Source organism: Saccoglossus kowalevskii, chromosome 10, assembly GCF_978046115.1.
Source record: "Saccoglossus kowalevskii chromosome 10, keSacKowa6.1, whole genome shotgun sequence".
Taxonomy (NCBI): domain Eukaryota; kingdom Metazoa; phylum Hemichordata; class Enteropneusta; family Harrimaniidae; genus Saccoglossus; species Saccoglossus kowalevskii.
The window spans coordinates 3,817,364-3,840,157 of NC_140650.1; the positions used below are offsets into that span (position 1 = coordinate 3,817,364).

The 22,794-nt window shown below is 33.0% G+C and overlaps 3 protein-coding genes across 5 annotated transcripts in view; 1 reads left to right on the forward strand and 2 right to left on the reverse strand.

The window, feature by feature from the left end:
* Positions 1–7,570, reverse strand: part of LOC100377348 (syntaxin-18-like) — a 38,357-nt gene extending 30,787 nt beyond the window's left edge. For all 3 annotated transcript variants that reach the window (XM_078014223.1, XM_002740532.4, XM_085504159.1), the window contains exons 1-4: positions 7,396–7,570; positions 5,952–6,019; positions 2,534–2,649; positions 735–812 (exon numbers count right to left, since the gene is read on the reverse strand). In XM_078014223.1, the coding sequence (XP_077870349.1) occupies positions 735–812; positions 2,534–2,649; positions 5,952–6,019; positions 7,396–7,545 (412 nt within the window). In that variant the 5' untranslated portion in view covers positions 7,546–7,570. The remainder of the gene's footprint in view (positions 1–734; positions 813–2,533; positions 2,650–5,951; positions 6,020–7,395) is intronic.
* A 211-nt stretch (positions 7,571–7,781) lies between these two features.
* Positions 7,782–14,026, forward strand: LOC100377496 (TM2 domain-containing protein 2-like). The gene is made up of 4 exons (XM_002740533.4): positions 7,782–7,974; positions 9,343–9,430; positions 11,763–11,878; positions 13,678–14,026. The coding sequence occupies exons 1-4, from the start codon at positions 7,796–7,798 to the stop codon at positions 13,889–13,891; spliced, it is 597 nt and encodes a 198-aa protein (XP_002740579.1). The 5' UTR covers positions 7,782–7,795; the 3' UTR covers positions 13,892–14,026.
* Positions 14,027–17,839: 3,813 nt separating this feature from the next.
* Positions 17,840–22,414, reverse strand: LOC100377647 (testis-expressed protein 36-like). Its single transcript, XM_002740534.4, has 4 exons — positions 22,089–22,414; positions 21,017–21,157; positions 19,951–20,031; positions 17,840–18,233 (listed from the first exon to the last, which is right to left on the reverse strand). The coding sequence occupies exons 1-4, from the start codon at positions 22,137–22,139 to the stop codon at positions 17,892–17,894; spliced, it is 615 nt and encodes a 204-aa protein (XP_002740580.1). The 5' UTR covers positions 22,140–22,414; the 3' UTR covers positions 17,840–17,891.
* Positions 22,415–22,794: the final 380 nt, after the last annotated feature.

Here is a 22,794-nt window from a genome sequence, read left to right on the forward strand (position 1 = left end):
ATAGACCCCTAACTCTTGCACTATATGGGTCCCCTAACTCTTGCACAAAATAGACCCCTAACTTTTGCACTATATGGGTCCCCTAACTCTTGCACTATACAGACTTCCTAATTCTTGCACTATATGGGTCCCCTAACTCTTGCACTATATGCGTCTCCTAACCTCTCCACTATAAAGACCCCTAACTTTTACACTGTATGGGTCCCCTAACTCTTACACTGTATGGGTCCCCTAACTTTTGAGACCCCCCAACCTTTGCAATATATGGACCCCAAACTCTTGCACTATACAAACCTCCTAATTCTTGCACTATATGGGTCCCCTAACTCTTGCACAATATAGACCCCTAACTCTTGCACGATATGGGTCCCTAACTCTTGCACAAAATAGACCCCTAACTCTTGCACTATATGCGTCTCCTAACCCCTGCATTATAAAGACCCCTTAACCCCTGCACTATAAAGACCCCTTAACACTTGCACAATATAGACCCCTAACTCTTGCACTATATGGGTCCCCTAACTCTTGCACAAAATAGACCCCTAACTCTTGCACTATATGGACCCCCTAACTCTTGCACTATATAGACCCCCTAACTCTTGCACTATATGGACCCCAAACTCTTGCACTATATGAACCCCTGACTGACACGATATTATTTTTGGTAATCTTATGCATCATAAGCCATAATATTGAAAGCATGAAGGAAATAACAACCTCCCTGAGTGACTCACCTTTTAAATATTCGTCTAACATATCAATTACTGCTTGTCTGTGTTCTCTGACTTGTGGTAAAACAGTATCATTCTCAACTACAGAGTACAAATCACACAGTCATTTTAGTTATACAATTGGATTCAGAACACAATATATTGATTTGATTCTTGCCTTGTTGTCGCTGCCATGCACACAATGAATTTGTCAAACCAGTCTTTTTTTATACTAATAATTGGTTGTCAAGTATGAAATGCCACATAGTGTCTAACAGAGGGCACAAATTGAATATTAAATCACAAACACTGAAATGTTCATATTTATATAAATCAGTTATAAATATTCACCTTGAATTCTTTTTTATGATATAATATGCATAAAATGACATTTTACCATAATACTATACCAAGACCATAATGAAAACACATTTGTCACTGAAATTCAACTAAAAACAAGCCATGCATGGCACAGTCCCTGTTAGTTATTAAATTTAAGACATATAGTTTTGTTTATAGTTATATGGTCAAAACATAAACATGTCAGAGATATTAATCCAGAAGATGATGCTTGATTATGATGATTTTTTTACATTAAAATGATTGACATCTTGTATCTGATCGTCAAACAAGTACTTGTCCATATTGAGAAATATTGTTCTGGAACAGCATTAATTAAAACAAACTGGCCACCAGTCGGCCATTTTTCATAAATCTATATATCTATAACACGATGTATAACAAATATATAAAATTTGAACATAATCAGTTAAAGCATATCAGAGATATGGCTCTAGAAGCTTAAACAAAATGGCCACCAGTCGGCCATTTTAAATCGGATCTGAAAAATAAATTGATGTGCATCAAGGTCCCATAATGTACCCAGTTTAAACAAAATCCATCCATAAATGCTTGATTTTGATGCTTTTGTTAGCACACAAATGGCCAACATTCGGCCATCTTGAATCAGATCGTGAATCAAATTGATGTGCATACATGTAAGTATAATATTATATATGATATATGTGTGAAAATTCATTGAGATTGGTCTAGGACACATGGACGCACAAAGGTCAAAACATCAGTCCCTGTTTTCGGACTGTGTCTGAACAGGGACTAATAATTTGTAATAATTCTAAACATGAACAAGTATATTGTAAGATACTATATATCACTTTTCACCATACATCATTGACCATATATTGAGATATGTGTTTGCTATAGGAAACTATGGTAAAATGTCCTATAACAGATGAAACATGCATTTTTTACTCATACATTTATTTAAACACAGTAACCCCATATTTTTATTTCATTTTCTTTATCACTGTTAAATGAAATGTCACATACGTAAAAACGATATAAAATGGTATTTTTAATTCGAGTAGCATTCTACCTCAATTTACTATGATGTCAATACTGTTGCTGGATTCGTCAATTGAAATTCTAACAATCATTTTAAATTATATTTGTGAAATGTGTATAACAAGTATATATTTTATTTGTAATTTAACAGACAACTGGGCAATAACATGATTTGTCATGATGGTTTGTCAGCATCAGAACCTTGGACCAGCACAATGTTCAACTATTGCTACTTCGATTTTTTACTAAAGAGATGATTCAGTGAAAATAAAATTTAGTAAATATGCCTTTTTTTCTATATTTTACATTCAACTAAGTGAAAATAAATCTCATACAAAATACCAAAAAATTCTTGTCAGCGTAAATAAATCTAAAATTAGGCATTTCGCAGAACCTTAACATAAATTAATAAAATGAAGTTCTGAATATATATAGACAAAAATAAATTGTAATCTTACCATCATTTTTAAAAGCTTTAATTGTCTCAGCACATGTCCTCATAAATATGTGAGCATCTGTATCAATCTGATCCCTTTCACTGTCAGTCATACGAGACACTCCCAATGACAAATGACTGTAATCAATGTACAAATGTACACAGCAATTCAATTACAATTAGAACACTATCTCAAAATTAGCTTAGGACATTTTGTCCAAAATGGCAACTAGCGCCATTGACATTTTTTAATGACTTGCCATGTTTTGAAATTGGTTAATTGCTGTTCAATGAATTATTGCATATACATAAGAGTTCATTGACAGATATCAGATATAAATGGTATATCACAACATCAGTAAGTGATAAGTTATCTAATTGATACAATCAACTGTTAGAACTGGCGGCAAAGTCGCCTATCAGTTCTTCTAACTATGGAATATAGGATGATACTTAGGTACTGTTATGATCCGAGTTGAAGTTACTGACAAGTCAATAACCAGATGTTAGATAACTTTTAGTTATCATAACAGTACGGTAGTATCATCCTATATGACATAATTTGTCATATCAGAGAACAAGTCATATATTTTATCTTCAAAAAGGCAAGCAGTAAAAAATCTAAAAATATTCAGGCACTTTAATTCTTTTGTTATCATGAAGTGGTAGCATTAAGATAATATACTCATACAAAAGCTGAATTTATAAACTCAGTTTGACAAAGTATGTTATATATGTGTACAAACATAATAATACATATACATGCCATGATCCACAACATACATGTAACTCCATCTAAATTTAGAGTGAATTCTTTGTTAATATTACTATTATTAAAGGGGAACCGATACTATAAATAAGGGTCAAGATGGCCACCGTATTAGTATGCTAATCCGAACCAAGCCGCTAACATCGTGGCGGGAGCTCCGTGAAATGTGCCATTTACGATGTTTGGAGATCAAGCTGTGGTTCCAAATACATATCCATGGGGGCATGAATATGTACACTAGCGATTACACTCGTCTGGTTGGGCTTTTGGTGTATAAATGTTGTTATTTTCGGTCGAAACGTGCCGCGACCAGTGAAAATCACGAGTTTAAAAGGCTAATGTATGCAAAATTCCTGTCAATCACAGTTTGAGTAAACGAAAATGTAAATCCCCTAGATGTTTATTCAATCTACAAAGCTTGTTGGTTTACAAACAGCATTATCGTTACGTAGTTTGTCTATGTCTAACCATCGGTAACACTGGGACATGACGATGTAAGACAGTAAACACTGTCAATAGCATTAGGTTACAGGCTTTCGTATATCCATTGCAATAAATTAAATGTAGAAGTAGAAATCATTCGCGTGGTTTTAATTCCGCGTTGAGTCCACAAGCGCGAAAATAAAAGCACGCAAAAATTTTACCTTGGAATGTAAACACAATACCCAAGTCAAAACAACACTCACTCCTGCCCCACAATCTTACGAATTTTACCGTAGTCATTGACGCCTATTCAAGACTACGATGTTTATTGTGGTTAGCATGAATGGGTAAAGCTTCGCTTCGACAATTAGCTGTTATCACCGTAAAAATGTTAAATTAGTCTTCAAACGGTCAGTTTTTTATCATCAAAAACAACTAATGTTTTGATTTAAAAAAAACATTCCGTCTTCCCATCAAAACCAGAGGTAAAAGATCGTGCTGGAACATCGGCAAATCTCCTCTGTTATGGTAATTTGAACACGTTGGCATCACCGAGTATTTTGATTGGCTGATTAGCGATTTGACCTATAAGATGTCGAGCATTTGCATGCGACCAGAATCATTCGTTTACGATGAAACTAAATTGAAATTTACTTGCATTTCAGAACAATTCAACAAGTTTACTTTTTGTATTTGTTAATAATCACTACCGTGTAATACTAATAATTTTGAAACGCAGCATGGTCGGATTGCGCTACCGTGATTATTTGCTACTAAGCAATGCAGCGTTCGTTTTTTAAAAACTTTTTTAGGAATGCAAGAACGATGTTGGTTACTACTATGTGGACATTTTTCTTTTGATCGTACGACAAAGACTTGTGTTTTCTAAGGGATGAAACTTTTTGTATAACTTTCTAGACAGTCTGGAAAAAGGAAGGGGTACAGTGAATAAGTGTCAGACTGCAATGAGCTGCAAATGGTAGTTGTGTAATACTGGTAGGCGTGCAGGAAATAACCGTTCTGTGTTAGAGCATGGTTAGAGTTTCCAAGTTTCGGATATCAACAAGACATTGGCCTGACTGCTTGGTATGGTGTTACCCTTTGTTTTATTTTTCGCGAAATACTTTGACAGCTCAAAACCACAAAATCAGATGTTTCCACAGCACACACCATAGAGTACATGACGTAAATACGCCATGCTTGAAAAGCATGAACAACCAGGTTTTGGCATAAGAAAATAAATCAGTTTTTGTTTCTGTATTTGACTGTCGGACGAAACGGCACCCAGACAACACGTCACAGACAGTTCCAATTCATATCTTTTACGATTGATCGTTTTCGTTCATGCGTCGCATATATGTCCAGAAAATTTAATCGAGTGTATGTGTCTATTTATATTCTATTTTTGGATTCTTATTTATAATAAATACAACGCTGCAGAATGGTTGTTAAAATTGAGTCTACGGTAAAATTGTTTTGACAGGACGCTCTTCTCCCCCTCACCGCTCATTTGATTTTGACTGTAAAGTCAACCCGACGTTCACCCACTAGATCACAAGAACTCAAATCTCACACGAGATACAAGCCGGTACCACCCGTGCACATTTTGATTTTCCACACGAGTGTCGTAAACAGGTTACAAGATAAGCCTGTGATGTCGCGGCGACTTTTCTTTACTAATGATTTTGATAACCTGTACTTATAATACATGTATACAGTTTTCACACTTGTTATATTAGCAGTCTGTAGGAGTAGTATGTAGAATGTGCATAGGAAGTTTCGTTCTCAGGTTTACTGTATACGAGATCAGTACCGTCAATAGACCGACGCAACTGAAACAGACAAATAAACTTGAGTCGGCGGATTTTCTTCGCGACCGTTTAGCAACAATCTGGTCGTGTGTATCCGGTGGACTGCCGCCTTAAATTAGTTTGCGTCATATTTTTCCAACTATGTATAAATTACCGAGTGCGCGATGTTTCAAATCATGGCACATGAAGACTGCTCTGTATTTGTTTGAAATTCAATTGCTATGTTATATTTAAACAAGCGAATTGTAATCCGTTCTTAGGCAGTTTATATCAGTTGTTGTTTTGTGGGATTAGCGGTACAGGGGGAAAGATAAGCATTCATTTACTCAGTGGACAGAGGCGGAGTTAATTACCCATGAGCACTTGGTGCAATCCAAGGGATTGAGCGGTTCCCCTTTAAATGAGGGAAATATTTGGAAATAAAACTGAGAATTTACCTGCTTGCATTGATATATGCTTTTCTGTGTTCTACCAAAAAGTCTCTCAATTTGGTAATGCTATTCACCTGTAAAAAATATTAACAATGCTGCTGTCAAAATTTTTTGTATAATTGATATTTTAACACCATTATTCCACAAATGACAAGCAATAAAAAAGTTATTCGGAAAATGTCAATTATATATTAGAAAATTCAATCAAAATATGTTAGCATTACATAAAATTTTGTTTATAATTTAGGTAGTTTTGGTTTGGAGAAACATTATTTATTAATTAAGTATTAATTCTTACAAAAAAATTGCGACATGTACATGATATCTTCAGTTTTTCATTGATTTTTGGCAGAAAAAGTTGCATACTGTCACTGTAATACCATTTAACACATAGCTATTATTGCAGAAAATACTGTGTTAAAATCTTAGTGTAAGCAAATTAAATACACAAGTAATATAAACTATGGTTAAATTTGGCTAACATCAATCTTGTATATACTAGTAACACACAATAGTGAATATTTCTATCTACTCTATCTACATGTAAAATTGACATTTTTTGCAATTCCAATTCCTTGACCCTTGCCTTTTATTACCATTTTTTTCACTAAATTGATTACCTAACACCACACATTTTGGTTTCCCAGTCACCTATGAATAATTAACCTATGCTGGTCTTTTGGATCAGACGGTTTATTTTGATACACGACAATCACAAAATGTAAACAATTCCTTATTTTCAAGTCCCAAAAATTGATACTGGTGTTGATATTAGTAAATGGTTAGACACAACAAATATGGCATAGCAGACACAGGACTCATGAGAATCACAGGTAGTCCCCAGATGTATTGATATGAGTCAATATACAATATTGAAGACATTGGTACAGATTTGTAAACCAAATTCACATCACAATCTTCTGCTTTTGAACAATCTGCTGAATTTTTGTAGGAAAACACAGTATACAAAAACAGGATATAACGATAAGTTGTAAATAATTTGATACTAATTCAGCATAAATATAAGAGGTTCCCAATTCAAAAACTGGGGTTTTGAAATGAATAATCTGGAGAGAAAAATAAAAAAAATGCACATATAATCTAGAAAAATACAATATGAATGTCAGTGAATATAATATTTGCAAATTATTGCAGTCCCCATCTGCAAAAAGTGCAAATGCAAACGTAGTACACAGGCAAAGCAGACAAAATTATCACCAGTAATTTTGGACTTTGATTTAAAATGGGATTCAATTTTGTGATACTGTGAAACTGCCATCATTCGATGAAAGTATACCTGACTTGTGGAGGGAAATTTCAAAGCCAATTTAATTTGAGAAAATTGTATTAAAACAAATAGTTTTAAATATTATCTGGTTACGTCAAATGGAAATTAATTTATAATTCCATATTGTATTAAAAATGAATTATACTATTAGATATTACTCACCACTTCCTTGGACTTTGTCACAAATTCACTTTTCTGTCTTGAGTGTGGTAATATACTATTCTTGGCATTTTCTTGATTTATACCCAGTGTTTTACTGCGTATTTTAACTGTTTTTAAAGACGCCTTCCACAGAGGGGTGATGTCAGACATGTTGTTATTTTTCTATTTGACCACCTAACTTAACAATAATTATTATAGTGCTGCCTTTACGTATTTATTGTGGTATTGTTATGAAGATGTAAACAGATTTTCAATAAAGTAATAATTTACTTACCTAATTTATCTTTTGTATATTTATGTAAGTAATAATGTAATTATGCTATAAACGGATCATTTAGAAAATATATTATAGGAATAATTAGTATATGCTAGAAGCGCTAATTGAGGGCGCTGTTTCAATATGGCGAGGACTATTGGCAATGTTCTCTCAGTCTCACTTTTTTGGCCATATCTGTTAGTTTTATTCGACTGGGTGGAATTCTCACTCTCTAACGAGGTTCCTGTAGTTGGACCGTGTTGGAACGTTTCTTGTGGCGATAGTTATGATCCGTATTCTCCGCTAATTCGTTGTGATTATCTGTAAGTACCATACGTGTACATGTATTTCGTACATTTGTACCAATGATTTGTGTATGTGGGTCCCATACATGTACCATTAATATAATAACAACATTGCCTCCTTGTAATTAACTAAATAGAATGGTTAATTTACTTTCTGTATTATATTTTTGGCAAAAAAATAAAAGTGTCCCCCATCGTCAATTGTCATCACATTTTTCTGTCATATTGTCTTTATACATTGTATCCTTTATTCAAGTTATGGTTCCTGCAGGTTCTAAATGTTGCACATATTTTTTTTTACTGTCTATAAACTCATTTAAATATGTCTCTAAATTATCGTCTTAAATTTCGCATAAGTTTTCAGTTCACTATTTCTGTTTGAAATCATTTTTTTTCCATAATTACATTCACAACATTCTAAAGGCGGATGTTATTTATTTCAAATTTATTTCTGGTATTATATTCAGAGTTATTTTGTAAAATTGATTGTAATGCATTTTATATCCTTAGTCAGTTTATTGTTCTAAATAAGCCAGTTTTGTTACATTATCATCTGTGATTGTATTATAGGCAACGATATTAGCATTTTTCTACACACAAAAGACAGGTGTCAAAGATAAAATGTTGTTCTAATTTGCTAAAGGCCACATGTATGTAATCTAGAAATTAATATACTGTCTTAAGCTCAAACTCCTATAAAATGGATAAAAACTTCTACCCTTAAGTTCCTCGGACAAACTGCCACTTTTGTAATGTCCAATTAACAGTTGCCAGCAGCTCACCAGTACTTGTCAATAAACAAACCTTTCATAGAGAGGAAATCTAAAAAGCCCATTGGTTGATAGGTGCCATATGTTTTGAAGGTTTTTACTGTGATATAAACCAATCTGATGTAGGTATAGGCTTCATTTTTTTAAGTAAAGTTGAGTCAACTGGGATATGATACAATATATAAGAAACTCAATAAAAAAATATAGCAAAAGAAATGGAGTCTGTACTTAACAACTTTTCAGTTGCCAAGTTGTTCTTCAGTAAATGATGATTTAATATTTCTCGGAGTTCAATATTCATAATGTTTGTCGAGTAATCCTCAAAATAAAACCAGATAAATAGATGTTTATACTAATGAACTAATTAAATAGCAAGTTAAGTTTGAATGAATTGTTCTCACAGTAGATGACATATTCAATAAAAGAGTGCATACATCAAAAAATTGCAAAATGCATTCTACGTCTATTTCTTGTTAATTCACTGTTTTAATAAATATTAATAAGAGCCAACTGACTGCCTGGTTGACAGTGTTTTGTTTGTTATTTCACTGTTTCAATAAATATTAATAAGAGCCAACTGCCTGGTTGACAGTGTTTTGTTTGTTTGTTATTTCAGAAGTCCTGAGTATATTGAATGTGAAGATCCTGTGGACCATAATGGAAATGCCACTGCTAAAGAAGAATTGGGATATGGCTGTGTTGAGGTAATATTTTTTTTTTTTTATATTTCTTTAATAAGCTTGTGCATATTTACCTACTATTCGAGGGGTCAGGAAGAGAGAAAAAGGAAATTATGTTGTTATATTCTGCTACTAGGGCAAGTGTTCTGTAATTTTTAGATGTTCTGAGTATACATAACATTACCAATATGTAAATGACGTTTGCTTACTTCTTGCAACATTAGCTTAATTTTTCTAAACACAACTTTTATATAAAGTCATGTTGTCATGACAGCCATAAAAAGTTTTTTGGAGGAAATTAAATTGTTTTGTGAAATCAACGTTGTGTTGTATTGTGCAAAATTGAATTCATGTTACATATAATTTGTGTGAGTAATTAGATTTCCTTTGTGATAATTCAAGATTTTGTTTAGTTTGTAAATTAAGTTTTTGTTACAAAAATTACGCCATTCATTCAGCATGAAATTGACTAATAAATTACGTCTCATAAACGTTTTTGTGAGTATCTGACATTTAATTATTAAACCAAAATGAAATTGAATCTGAAAAGTTGGATATACATGTATATTTTTAAAATTATTATTTGGTAAAATAACATAAAAAAAAAATATAGAATGAATTAACAATGAAAAACTGGCAATCGTGGGGATAAATAAGCATTTTTTTTAGTTTCACAGAAACTTTAGTATTAACTTAATTAATCTGCTAAGCAAATATTAATGTGAAAATATGACCATATTTTCTTATCCACTTTCTGAAAATGTATATACATAGCCATATTCATATGTCCCTAGTTTTCTCATTGCTATCTTAATTATTATGTTGTCACAGAATAAAAAGTACTCATTATTCAATACGATTTAATGCTTTGATACTTGGTATGTAGGTACCTTGGGTGGACCTCTCCCAGATTTGTTCATTTTGTGATGATATCTTTAATTCTCTAATTTTGATGAATATTTTGTCATTTTTGGTAAAAAATGATATTTTCGACTTCTTGTTAAAAACTGCATATCTAATTGCTTTGATATTATATAAACTACATTTTTTGTTGAAAACAGCAAGTCTGATTGCTTTAATACTATACATATTGTTCATTTTCTGATGATATCTTCAGTTCTTTAATTGAAATGTGCATTGGTAACAGCGGAGCTATCTCAGCCGACAGGCTGCTAGTTTTAATTTTTGGTAAAAAGTGATATTTTTGACTTCTTGTTGAAAACCGTCGTTGAAAAAGTCCAATTGCTTTTACATTACATATATAGGTACTACATGTGGACTTCTTTCAGATTTGTTCATTTCATGTTGATATATTCAATTCTCTAATTTTGATGATTATTTTTTACATTTTTGTAAAAAGTGATATTTTTGACTTCTTGTTGAAACCGCAAGTCTGATTGCTTTTATATTACATATATACGTACTACATGTGGACCTCTTTCAGATTTGTTAATTTCGTGGTGATATCTTCAATTATCTAATTTTGATGATTATTTTTGGTGAAAAGTGATATTTTTGAAGTCAGGTTACTTTGATACTATACATATTGTTCATTTTTTTTGAAAATGAGACTGCCGGCGTGGGAGGATTTTTCAATGAAAATAGAAGTTTTCAAAAAATATTTGATGATTTTGAAATTATGAACCTCAAATAAGCGCCCACCAGCCGTGAAACCGCCCAGGGTGATTTTTCGGATGGGCCAATTTAGGACAGAATCCAGTACTAGTACAATAATAATTAAGATTGCTCCCTCCATAGAAAAACACATGTAATGCACATGGGCACCTCCCAGAAGGCTCCCTAGGTTAGCCACAGTTAACATAATGATTTTCTTGGTTCATTTACGGTAATTGCACTCTGTAGTCCATAGTCCTTTATGGAATGATATTAAAATGTAGAGTTCATATATCAAGGACGAATTATTATAAATGTTTGAACGTTAATACATAGAGAGAGCAAATTAATATGGGAAATGGGCAGTTTCTACAACATATAATTGACATTATTTGATAATTGTTGTCTTTAGTGTACTGGTAGCTAGACATTTTGGGCAAACAAGCTTTCTAATAGTTACTTAGGATTGATAATTACCAAATATTGTTTACTACATGTATATATCATATTCATTAGTCTGAGCAGCTTTTATTAGCTCCACTGTTGACTTTGTCGAGCGGAGCTCATCATATGACTGATTGTCCTTCAACCGTCGTCCACGCCAACTTATTACTTTTTTGACTTCTTCTTGAAAACTACAAGCCTGATTGCTTTGATACCTGATGTATACACATGTATGTATCTTCAATTCTCTAATTTTGATGATTGTCTATTTACTACTAATACCTGATGTTTGTTTCAGTATGGTAATGAAGCATATGAAGATGTTGAATTCACTTCAGTTAGGTGCCATGCATTAAATGGTATTGAATGTTATGGTACAAGGACATTTTTAAGGGACGGTGTCCCATGCATAAAGTAAGTTGTTTTTTTCCTAAACATTTTATTAGTCCTTATGTTTTGACCTCCGTGACCTCAAACTTCATACATACATCATACATGATATTATACATATGCACGTCAATTTGTTTCACGATCTGATTCAAGATGGCCGAATGGCGGCCATTTTTGTGCTAAAAATCATCAAAATCAAGCATTTTTCGGCTGTTTACAGATGGATTTTGTTCAAAATTGATATATACATTACACATTATCAGACCTTGATGCACATCATTTTGTTTTTCAGATAACATTCAAAAAGGACGACTGGTGGCCATTTTGTTTTAATGAATGTGGTTCTAGTGCCATATCTCCGACTTGCTTTGACTGATTATGTTCAAATTTTAAACATTCATAATACATCATGTCATAGATATACGGATGTATTGGTTTGACGATCCTATTAAAAATGACTGAATGGTGGCCATTTTTGTGCTAAAAAATCATCAAAATCAAGCATTTCCCGGCTGTTTACAGATGGATTTTGTTCAAACCTTGTATATACGTTGGACATTATAGGACCTTGATGCACATCATTTTGTTTTACGATCCGATTCAAGATGGCCGAATGGCGGCCATTTTTGTGCTAAAAAAATCATCAAAATCAAGCATTTCTCGGCTGTTTACAGATGGATTTTGTTCAAACTTGATATATACATTATACATTATGGGACCTTGATGCAAATCATTTTGTTTTTCAGATAACATTCAAAAAGGCCGACTGGCGGCCATTTTGTTTTAATGAATGGGCTTCTAGACCCTTATCTCCGACTTGCTTTGACTGATTATGTTCAAATTTTAAACATTCATAATACATCATGTCATAGATATACGGATATATTGGGTTGACGATCCTTTTCAAAGTGCCCAAATGGTGGCTATTTTTGTGCCAAAAAAATCGTCAAATATCAAGCATTTCTTGCATTTATGGATGGATTTTGTAAGTAGGTTACATTACAGGTTCCTGATGCACGTCATTTTATTTTTCAGATTGGATTGAAAATGGCTGACTGGCGGCCATTTTGTTTTAATGATTGGGCTTCTAGAGCCATATCTCTTAAATGCTTTGACTCATTATATTCAAATTTTATATATTCGTTATACATCATATATATATATATGTATTCAAAATGGCTGATTTTGAATGCTGTTCCAGAGCAATATCTCTCAATATGGACAAGTACTTGTTTGATGATCAGATACAAATGTCAATCATTTTAATGTTAAAAAATCATATTCCTGACATGGTTATATTCCAGCTATATTACTATAAACAAAACTATATATCTTAAATTTGATAACTAACGGGGACTGTGCCATGCATGGCTTGTTGTCATTAGAAACTACGAGCTACAACTTTCAACATTGGTCTTCTATTGAAAAGATTAGAAAACATCATTATTTAGGATTTAGTCCATATAGTGCTTTTTTACATCTGTTCCAATCTGTTTTTTTCATTCCCTGTATGGCAGCGTTAAAGAAATACATTATACAAGTGTTAACACATCGAATGCTGATGCCATTGTATACCATTCATTATTGTGGAGGTTTTTAGAGAGTGATGTGTTATGCATACTGTCAAATGAATGTTGTCAAACCAACACCATGACCAACGGTACTCAAAATTGTAAACAGTCATGAAAAAAAGAAATCATCAAATATTGATTATTCCGTCCTTTTTTACCAAATAGGAAAGACTACACGACAATACAATGTAGATTCATGTACTTGCCACAGGATTCAATGTTCAACTCAACTTTTTTTTAATTAATTTTCAGATATACAAATCACTATTTCCTGCCAACATTGCTGTTTTCTGTTCTTCTTGGTTTTCTTGGTGTGGATAGGTTTTGTCTCGGTCATACTGGGACGGCTGTTGGCAAACTACTAACACTGGGAGGACTTGGTATATGGTGGGTTGTTGATATCATTCTTTTAGTTACAGGCGGACTTTTACCTGAAGATGGCAGTAATTGGTGTCCCTATTATTGACAGTACTTGATGAATACACTGCTTTATTGGCAGTCATTGGAGCCATCTCTATTTGCACAAAGTTTCAATTATTCTCAAGTTTTAATGAGTTATTAAGATTATGAAAGATCTGCTAACACATGGTGTTGTGTACAGGACTGATTACCAAATTATTCCAGTGTCTACATCAATGAAATCAACTACTTGTCTTAGACATTCATTGCTATACATTTAGATGCAGGTATAGCAAATAATGACTAATGCCGTAAACATATGTTGACTACCGATAATTTGAGTTATTGTCGCTGTGTTCCTGGAAACAATCTGTGAAAATAAATTACATGCAACAAACCAAAATGTGGTTTTCAGTCAAAATAAATTCATGTACAATTGGAGTGTTGGACTAGATACATGTGTACTGTGTGTTACATCTAGCAACCATTGGAATACTATCAATATGCATAATGTGAGGCACTCCATGGCGTATACACAGAGTATTGAAATATGCATAATGTGAGACACTCCATGGCGTACACACAGAGTATTGAAATATGCATAATGTGAGACACTCCATGGCGTATACACAGAGTATTGATGCATTTCTATAACCTCTGTGTGTGATATCAATCGGGATTTGCTGAAGTATCATTATCAGGATTGCAGTCTTAGTGATTGCTAAGCAAAATGTATATAATTTAAGCACTTTGTAAGTACACATCTTTTTATACTTCTGTATATTTTGTGATTTTTTTCTACTTGTCAACGGGCAAGACAAAGTAGAAGATTAAATGTACATGTATGTCGCCATCTAGTGGCAGGTAAATTATTTCATTTGTTCATGGTCTGATTGTTGTCATTCTGGTACATTATAATAACTTGTTACAATAAAACATTTTGATGCAATAAAGTTAAAATCATAATCCTTTTTATTTATTCACAAAAGTACATTGTCATGGATAGTTATAGCATCATTACACATTTTGATTTTAAATATTTGTTATGAATCCTTTCCAACTTTCAAAGGCACACAAAAAACTATTACATAAAAACAAATCCTATTCATCACTGTACTTAGTCCAAGGACCAATCTGATCAATTGAGTAGTTGAGTTAAGATATATATACAAAGCAAAATTTGATACTTAAACTGTCAACAAACAAGCAGGTCTCTGATTGGTCTAATTAGTAGATATTAGGGTTGGATAGCCAATTGAACACAATCTTGTAAGTAGCTGTGCATTGAGTCTAATAGAGGAGTGACTGCTTTCAATGCCTTAATGCTGGAAGTGAGTATCAAACAAAATGGGTATTAGCCACCTCAATTTCACACTACTGCAAAAATTACACTATTTCCCCCAGACTTGTATAAAGCTCTCACAGAAATACAGTCGTTAAGTGTTCTCAGTTGACCGTTTGTGTAAATGGTGCCCAGTAAATGACAAAAGACTTCTTTTTAATATGATTAGTTACATTTTGAATAATGAAATGACTTTACAATCAAACAGTTGTCTCTTTCAATGATATTCCTTTCATATCTTGGTGGCATTGTTGCTAGAGGGAGTAACTAGGACTGATCTATTGATTAGACGGTTAAGAATAACAGAAACTGGTGATTCGATTGGACCAGGTTATCATTTACAAGTAGTGTACAGTGATGTGTAAAAATTAAATATGAATACAACTGAAGCAATTGGCATAAATACAAGGATTTTACAAAAATAAGAGTAGTGATAGACCAGTGGGTCATGGTTCAAAGTACATAGATATGAAGATTTTTTCATTGCACACTGGAAACCAAATACAAGTAAATTACATGGACGGAATTGGATATGTGAATCAAGGCACAGTATTTGATGTCATCTAGGTGTGTTTACATGATATTTTGATGCAAACATGATGACTGTACTACTTCATTTTGTATATCATGTTTGCTTTTAAGAAGTGCATCTCTAATGGAAGTGAAATTTTACTAGAAGTGAGCATTTCTAATGGAAACATGCTAACATACAAGGTAATGCAAGTAAATAATACAGAATACACGGCATGGTAAAGTATATATAAACTACAAGTTATACTGAATAATAAAAATACTTATTTTAACCATAAATGTGTAAGCGCATGGACAACTAATGGAGAAAATACGGTAGTGGAATTTGAGGAATGTAATTTTTCAGATTCTCTTTCATTTCTACTTGCAGAGTTCATTCATGCATATACAATCCACTGTATAAACCTATAATTAAAATATTATTGCACACGTCACTCATAAATAATTCTACTTATAACTTGCATAGTCTGAAATCATGATTTGCATTGAATAAAATTGTACACGGTGAAAATAATCCCGGAATCACATTTGATATAAGAATTCTTCAACTTGGTAGAAATGCTAGATCAGATCCAATCATCTGCAGTCAATACTAGATTTTATTAAACCAATTTATTTTTGCAGTAGAAACACTGCAGCACATGACAGTGATCATATTAAACTTTCTATAGGCAACCTCCCCCTCCCATAACTCAATACTGTTAGACACACAGTGTAGCTTAGTAACCGTAGAATTTAATGATATAGTACAATGTGAATGTTGACATAATTTCCTTTCCTACTGTAAATAAATTTGCATAGTAAATTCAGCTTCTTAGTTCAGCATAACATCTTTAGTTCAGTTTAGCTATTTCTGTAGCTAATATATTAACTTAAGGTTTTTTTCTGTAAAATATTCTTACAAACTGACAATCCTTAAAGATAGTGCAGGGATGGATCTGGAATTTTATTGTACCTAGTTTGTTTTCATGTAAAAAAACCCAACAGAATTATACAAATCTGCAACTCAATGAACCCCTGTGTATTGTGCATGTGCATATGTACGGGGCATACTGGTATATTTTATATCACCATCAAAAACTAGGAAATAGTACCAAAAAAAAAACGAATGAGATAAAACTGAAGAAATTAATCTAATATAAATAGGTTTTGAACAAATGCATCTGAGGTAATAAAATTGATTGAGAGAAGTTTCTTTCATTATTAAATGTCAAATGTTGTTTAAAACATGTTTACAAAAGTTTTATTTTTGTCATCTAAAAATACAGGATTATCATAGAAAGTAGACAAGTATTACAATATGAATGTCTATTGGTGGTTATAGAGACCCAACTATAAACCAATCATTTTAATGAGTGTCGATCTGTGACAATAGCAAAGTACTTGTCATGACAATGAACTGGTAGTCTCTTTGTATACATCTTTTTCAACAGAAACTACAACAGTAGAAGTGGACTGAAAGTAATCCTTTTGTGGTTCGCCTCTATGCGTTGGCAGAAAAGTCTTTTCAATTGTACACACTCAGCAATATATGACAGGAAAATTATATTTTTTTTTTGTATGGTCACTATTTTGAAGTAAGGTAGTTGTGACAGTGTACACTACCAATAATAATTTTTTACATTGCGATGTGATTAACATTGTTGTTGGTTGTGCAGGAATGAATTGATTGAGTTTGGTACAGTCTTGTTTCTGTAACGAATACTAGTGCACCAATGACCATTCACAAAGTAACATTGCTAGGGTGACCAGATCTCTAGCCTGACCTCTCTGACCTTCAATTAAACTGGCATGAACAAAGGTTGAATGAATGATATAGCAACAAAAGCCACAGGTAGTCTATATAATCATTACAATTCTAGAGTTGCTTTCACATTCAAAACATTGACGTTTTGAATTTAATCTGGTCAAGCAATAATAAAGCCCACCAGCTAAATGTCATTCTGAGCTCACAGTTAAGATATAACAATTGGCCATTCCCAAGACTCACTATGCAGTCTGTGATTTTATCACAACTTGTTTATGTATAAACATAGCAACAAATGAGGAAAAACAAATTGTATTTGAGATCAGTGTCAACTTGTGTGCATAGCTTATTACTTCATGCAGGCATGCAATCACACACTCCAATAATATGTTAAATTCTTTGAAAATACACATTTAATTTACAAGTAAATTGCATAGGCACATATAGTTATAAAACAAGTCTGGCAGTGCTGGCTTTGTAGGAATACTTCCATGGATTGTGTTTTAGGAATGGTTCTTGTGAAGATGCTAACACCTGGGTTTTTGTTTCATGGGGTACCTCTGGTGGTTTAAACCACTCTGTTGTTGTTGTGTCTAATTTTGTCGAGCCAGCTTTTCCTTCTGAGTGTATTCGTGGAAATCTTCGCCTTGTAGGAGGATTTTTGCAATGTCTTGTCTGGTATGAATTGTAATAATTTGTATCACTGAAAAAGTCTTTTTTATCCCAGGATATTAGTTGCTTAGAGTAGTGTTGTCTTTCTTCTGGTGGAAGTAGCTTTTTTCCTAATCCCTAGATAAACAACAAGACAAATGTATTAGTGAGCGTTATAATGTATATAACTGTATGATTATTGTAAACTACTTGATTTTCTCTGCTAGGAATTTCCATGATTTGATGGCCCTTGAGAAAACAAAATTTCATGAAAGTTGTTCACACTCTGTCGTAAAACACCAGATCTGTTTTCACAGCTACAGAATTCCATGACTTTCAAAATTCACGAAAATTAGTCTCTCAAAAAATGTAAATGGTTTACAGTATAAGGTGAGCCATTTCTACTTGCTATCTGTAATGTTTGCATGTTACTAGTTGAAAAAGTTTATCAGATGTTATAATAATTGTTCTCATTAACATCATTACTTTTCAAATATACCAAATATAATAGGTATTTCCAGTTAAATCTTTTAATTATACTGCGATTCAATAAAATTATACAAGAAGCAAGTGGGGAATGGGTTTTCACTGGAATTAGTAATTTGAAAACACAGCCATAACACAAACATAAATCAGAGATGTTAGTCTATGATTAAATCAGTTTGTCTACAAGTTACACACTAACGATGTCGCTAGCAACAGTACTATCCCACAGCTTTAACATGTCAGACTTGGGTCTTAGTGTTAAAGGAATGAATTGCTGTCAACAGTAAATCATTTGTATTGTAGTGGAGGTTACATGGTGTATACAATATAGGTGACTGTATTGTGTATAGTTGCCATGGATCAGTGTTCACTATAACACATTTGAATGCCACATGATATTCAACCTATAATTAGGGGCAACAAATTTATCACAATTCTTTGTTTTAAAAATTTTTATTTTTTTGGAGTCAAACTGCCTAAAAAATTCAAAAATGGAAGTTTTTTGAGTAATTTCTACGTTAAAAACATAACCTCAGAAAAAATAATAATAATCATCAAAATGTTCAAAATAAGTACCCACCTAACAAGTACCATATGTAAACAAAAAAATGAGATATGGTGAGAACTTTTTACCACAGAAACCAAAGTTAAATGACTCATAGATGGTTGACCTGTGTTTTGTACAAAGGTGGTGACAATATTTTTTTATCTAGGTTTAGAGACAGCAGCATAATATAAAACCATAGTGTAAACTTCAAGGAAATCAGGTGTTTTAATGGCAGCCTTAACTTTGAACCTTAACCTTAACTTTGAAAAAATGTAGTAGTAAAAATTTATTCTAATCTGGAATCAAACTAAGACAAATCAACTTGATCACTTTCAGCATAATCTGCTGTTTCCATAATTTATCAACAATTTTTTAAATTAGCAAATATTCGAACTGAAATTTCACTAGAAATCAAAATTTATTGCGTGAGAATTACCAAAGACAACCAGCAATGCAACAACTAACACACTTTATTTTTAGAATCTCATTGTCTGCAATTTCCATTATGTCAATCAAATGTAAGAAATTTCCATTAACTCTTGCCAATTCTATGCGTGTGGAATGATGGATAATGTGATAAATGTGCATGCAATGAGTACAATGCTCCGGTGAGGCCGACTGACTGAATGGTAATCAGTAAAAAAAATAATTTTGTTGTTATGGTTTTCATTTCTTTTATTATAATCACATATGAATACATTGTGACTGCAGGGCTAAAGGAGAAAGGAATTGTCCATTTGGCAATTTAGTATTCATTTATAATGTGTATGCATAGAGTATGTCAACACTGAGAAAAAAAATAATCAATACATTTATACTTACATGACCAAAATAGACACCATGATCCTGAAAAGAATGTCTGTTGTCATGGAGAGAAAATGGATTTTCATCTTCGTATGTAACCTGGCAAGGAAAGAAATACATATGAGAATTGTGTGAGGAATTCACTAGAGCAATGTGCATGTATATGGTAGTGTTGCATATTCTTACTCAACATTTATGGATCACAGACACAAATATATTCTGACATAAATTGCTGATAATAAATCTCTAATAAGGGGGATTATATCACATTTTGATCACAGATTGTTAAAACTATACATGTTGGTTCTTTCATTATTTTCTCTATTTTCAACTTTTACTTTTAAATATAATTGCCATGGTTACACGAACTATGATTGTTCACTTTCTTTTTGAAAAACACTACAAATAAACATTGGTAATGCCATCGAGAACTTGCTTATAGCTAATATTATGTTGTTCTCCCTGAGTATCTATTCAAAACAGCTAAATGTTTTTGACAATGACCTTTTAGCAGTAGCATATAAAAAGGTAGTAGAACTATTATAAGATTTGTTAGAGAACACTAAACAAATGTAAACATACTTAAGGTGAGCAATCCCATAATGCATTGTAATCTGAAACTGCTACTCTTATGAAAGGATTTTTGTCAGGGTTCATACGACATGAAATGAATATGGTGTAACCAAGGCAACAACTGACACTATAACACTATAAAGTGGGTACCCATTACTTACTCTGTCATTATATGACAATCACCCCTCCCCCCCATTAAGCAATGTTGGGTTTACCCTTACTGAACACAACAGGTGAATAAATGCAGTATTGTATTTGTGTGGCAATCAAACAGTAATGAGTAAAAGTGTGATAACCTGAATTCACTGTGTGTTATTCTTGTAAGTGAGTGGCTCACACATGATTACACAATTTATTTGCAGTCAGTGAATAAGATGTTCATGCTTTCAATAACTATTTATTGGTACGTTTTTTTTTTTCTTGTAACCAAGTAAACAGATTCAATACAGATTCAAGTTGTCAGCAAATACACCTGCTGCACCAAACAAACATTTTGTAATGCTAAGCTTACCCGGGTCCAACTATTGAAAGGAGACGGTGGTCGAGCTGGTCTACACGAAGATTCTGGTTTGAATGTTGCAGTCAGCATTTCCCCGGTACTTGTTGATGTGTCGCGAAACAAAGGTGCTGACTGGAATCCCCTTGTTTGAAACTAGAATGTAAAGAAATACACTACATTTAATAGTGTCACAGTTGAAAAGAAGTATTTTCACTTCAAAACACTTGTTACTAATGCTACAATGACGGTGGAATTTGATACAATAGATGTAAATGAAGCATAGACACTATTGTAAAGCTTAGTGACATCTGAAGATTTATGTACCCACCAGCCAAAACTAATTACGTTAGCATCTTAATTAATAAAGACCAAACAATTACAATCAAATACATCCTGTCTGTTTGAAAAGTGAGTAGGTCAGAGTTCAGACACATCAACTTTATGAAATTTCATCCCTTCAGACTTCATCATGGTTTTTATTACAAATTCATTATACTGGTATCTATCAATGAAGCTAAACGTACATCATTTTGCAAAAACTAGGATATATTACAAGGCTTATATCTGGATTATCTATTAGATATTGTTCTTGCTTCAGTGAAAATAATAGCGGTTACACTACTTATGTTGTGAATTCCAATTTGTAAATTGACAATAATTTATTTTTATTATTATACAACTAAATCATCATAGGATATATAGGATATAGTGTGGTAAAACATTAACCCCAAAACATACACAGTAAATTAATTGAATTAAAATGACAATAATTGCATTGACAAGTGTGATGTTTTTTATTAATAATAATAAATGACAGATAAATTATTCTTTAAATAATGAGGTATTTATATAAAATTAACCGCACTCAACTGTTTTTTGTCACCATCGTCATAAATCTGTGTTATCTCTTCATTTATTGCTTTTATAAACTCCCATTACAGTTCATAAATGCATGTATTGATTTCGATTAAAAGTGGCAGTCGTGGGTACTGAGGCACGTCACGCCATCATACCATTCGTGTCCGTAGATCGAATTAAATAAATTAATAAATAAATGGTTATAATTAGTCTTCATTATACTCACCCAGTTGCCATCAGTTGACGTAGAAGGAGCAAACAGCCTTCCTTTTGGCATGGTCAGTTTTTTGACAACTCAAAGAATACAAATTACGATGTCTTAAAAACACAGTTTTCGCTGTTTGGAGCCCGTCGAACAACTGCGTTCTATAATTCGAACAAACTTTTTGGTGCATATACTAGTAATCCTGGCAGTGCTAGAGGAAGACTGTGCAAATTCATTAAATGGAGACAAAAATACAGTCCATGTGCAGAGCGAAGTACACCATACGCACTGCAAGTAACAGTGTATTCAGTCTTGCAGCGAATCGACAGGTTGTTACATGGTTGTCGGCAGATCACATGAACCGATGTACACCTACGTCCCGTAACTTCTCGAACCTACGCGTAACAATATATTCCCTGATTAATATCCCGATGTGGTATTTCTGAACTGTTTCGGGTCGCCTGTATATCTGCATTTATTTGAACAACTTATAGTATAAAGTTGTTTTGGGTAAAACTGTGTATTAAATTGTAGAAAAAAATCCCATACGCGGATTGATTTTTTTCTCTCCAGTTGCAGTGCTGGTAACTGTTGATACTCTGTATCCAAGGGTAACACATAGTGCGCCATCAACGCCCACAACATCTACTAGCAACTCAAACAAGGGATCGGAATACAAAGAAATGTGCGCCCGTTCATTACAATTATAGTATACAGGCGGCGTATT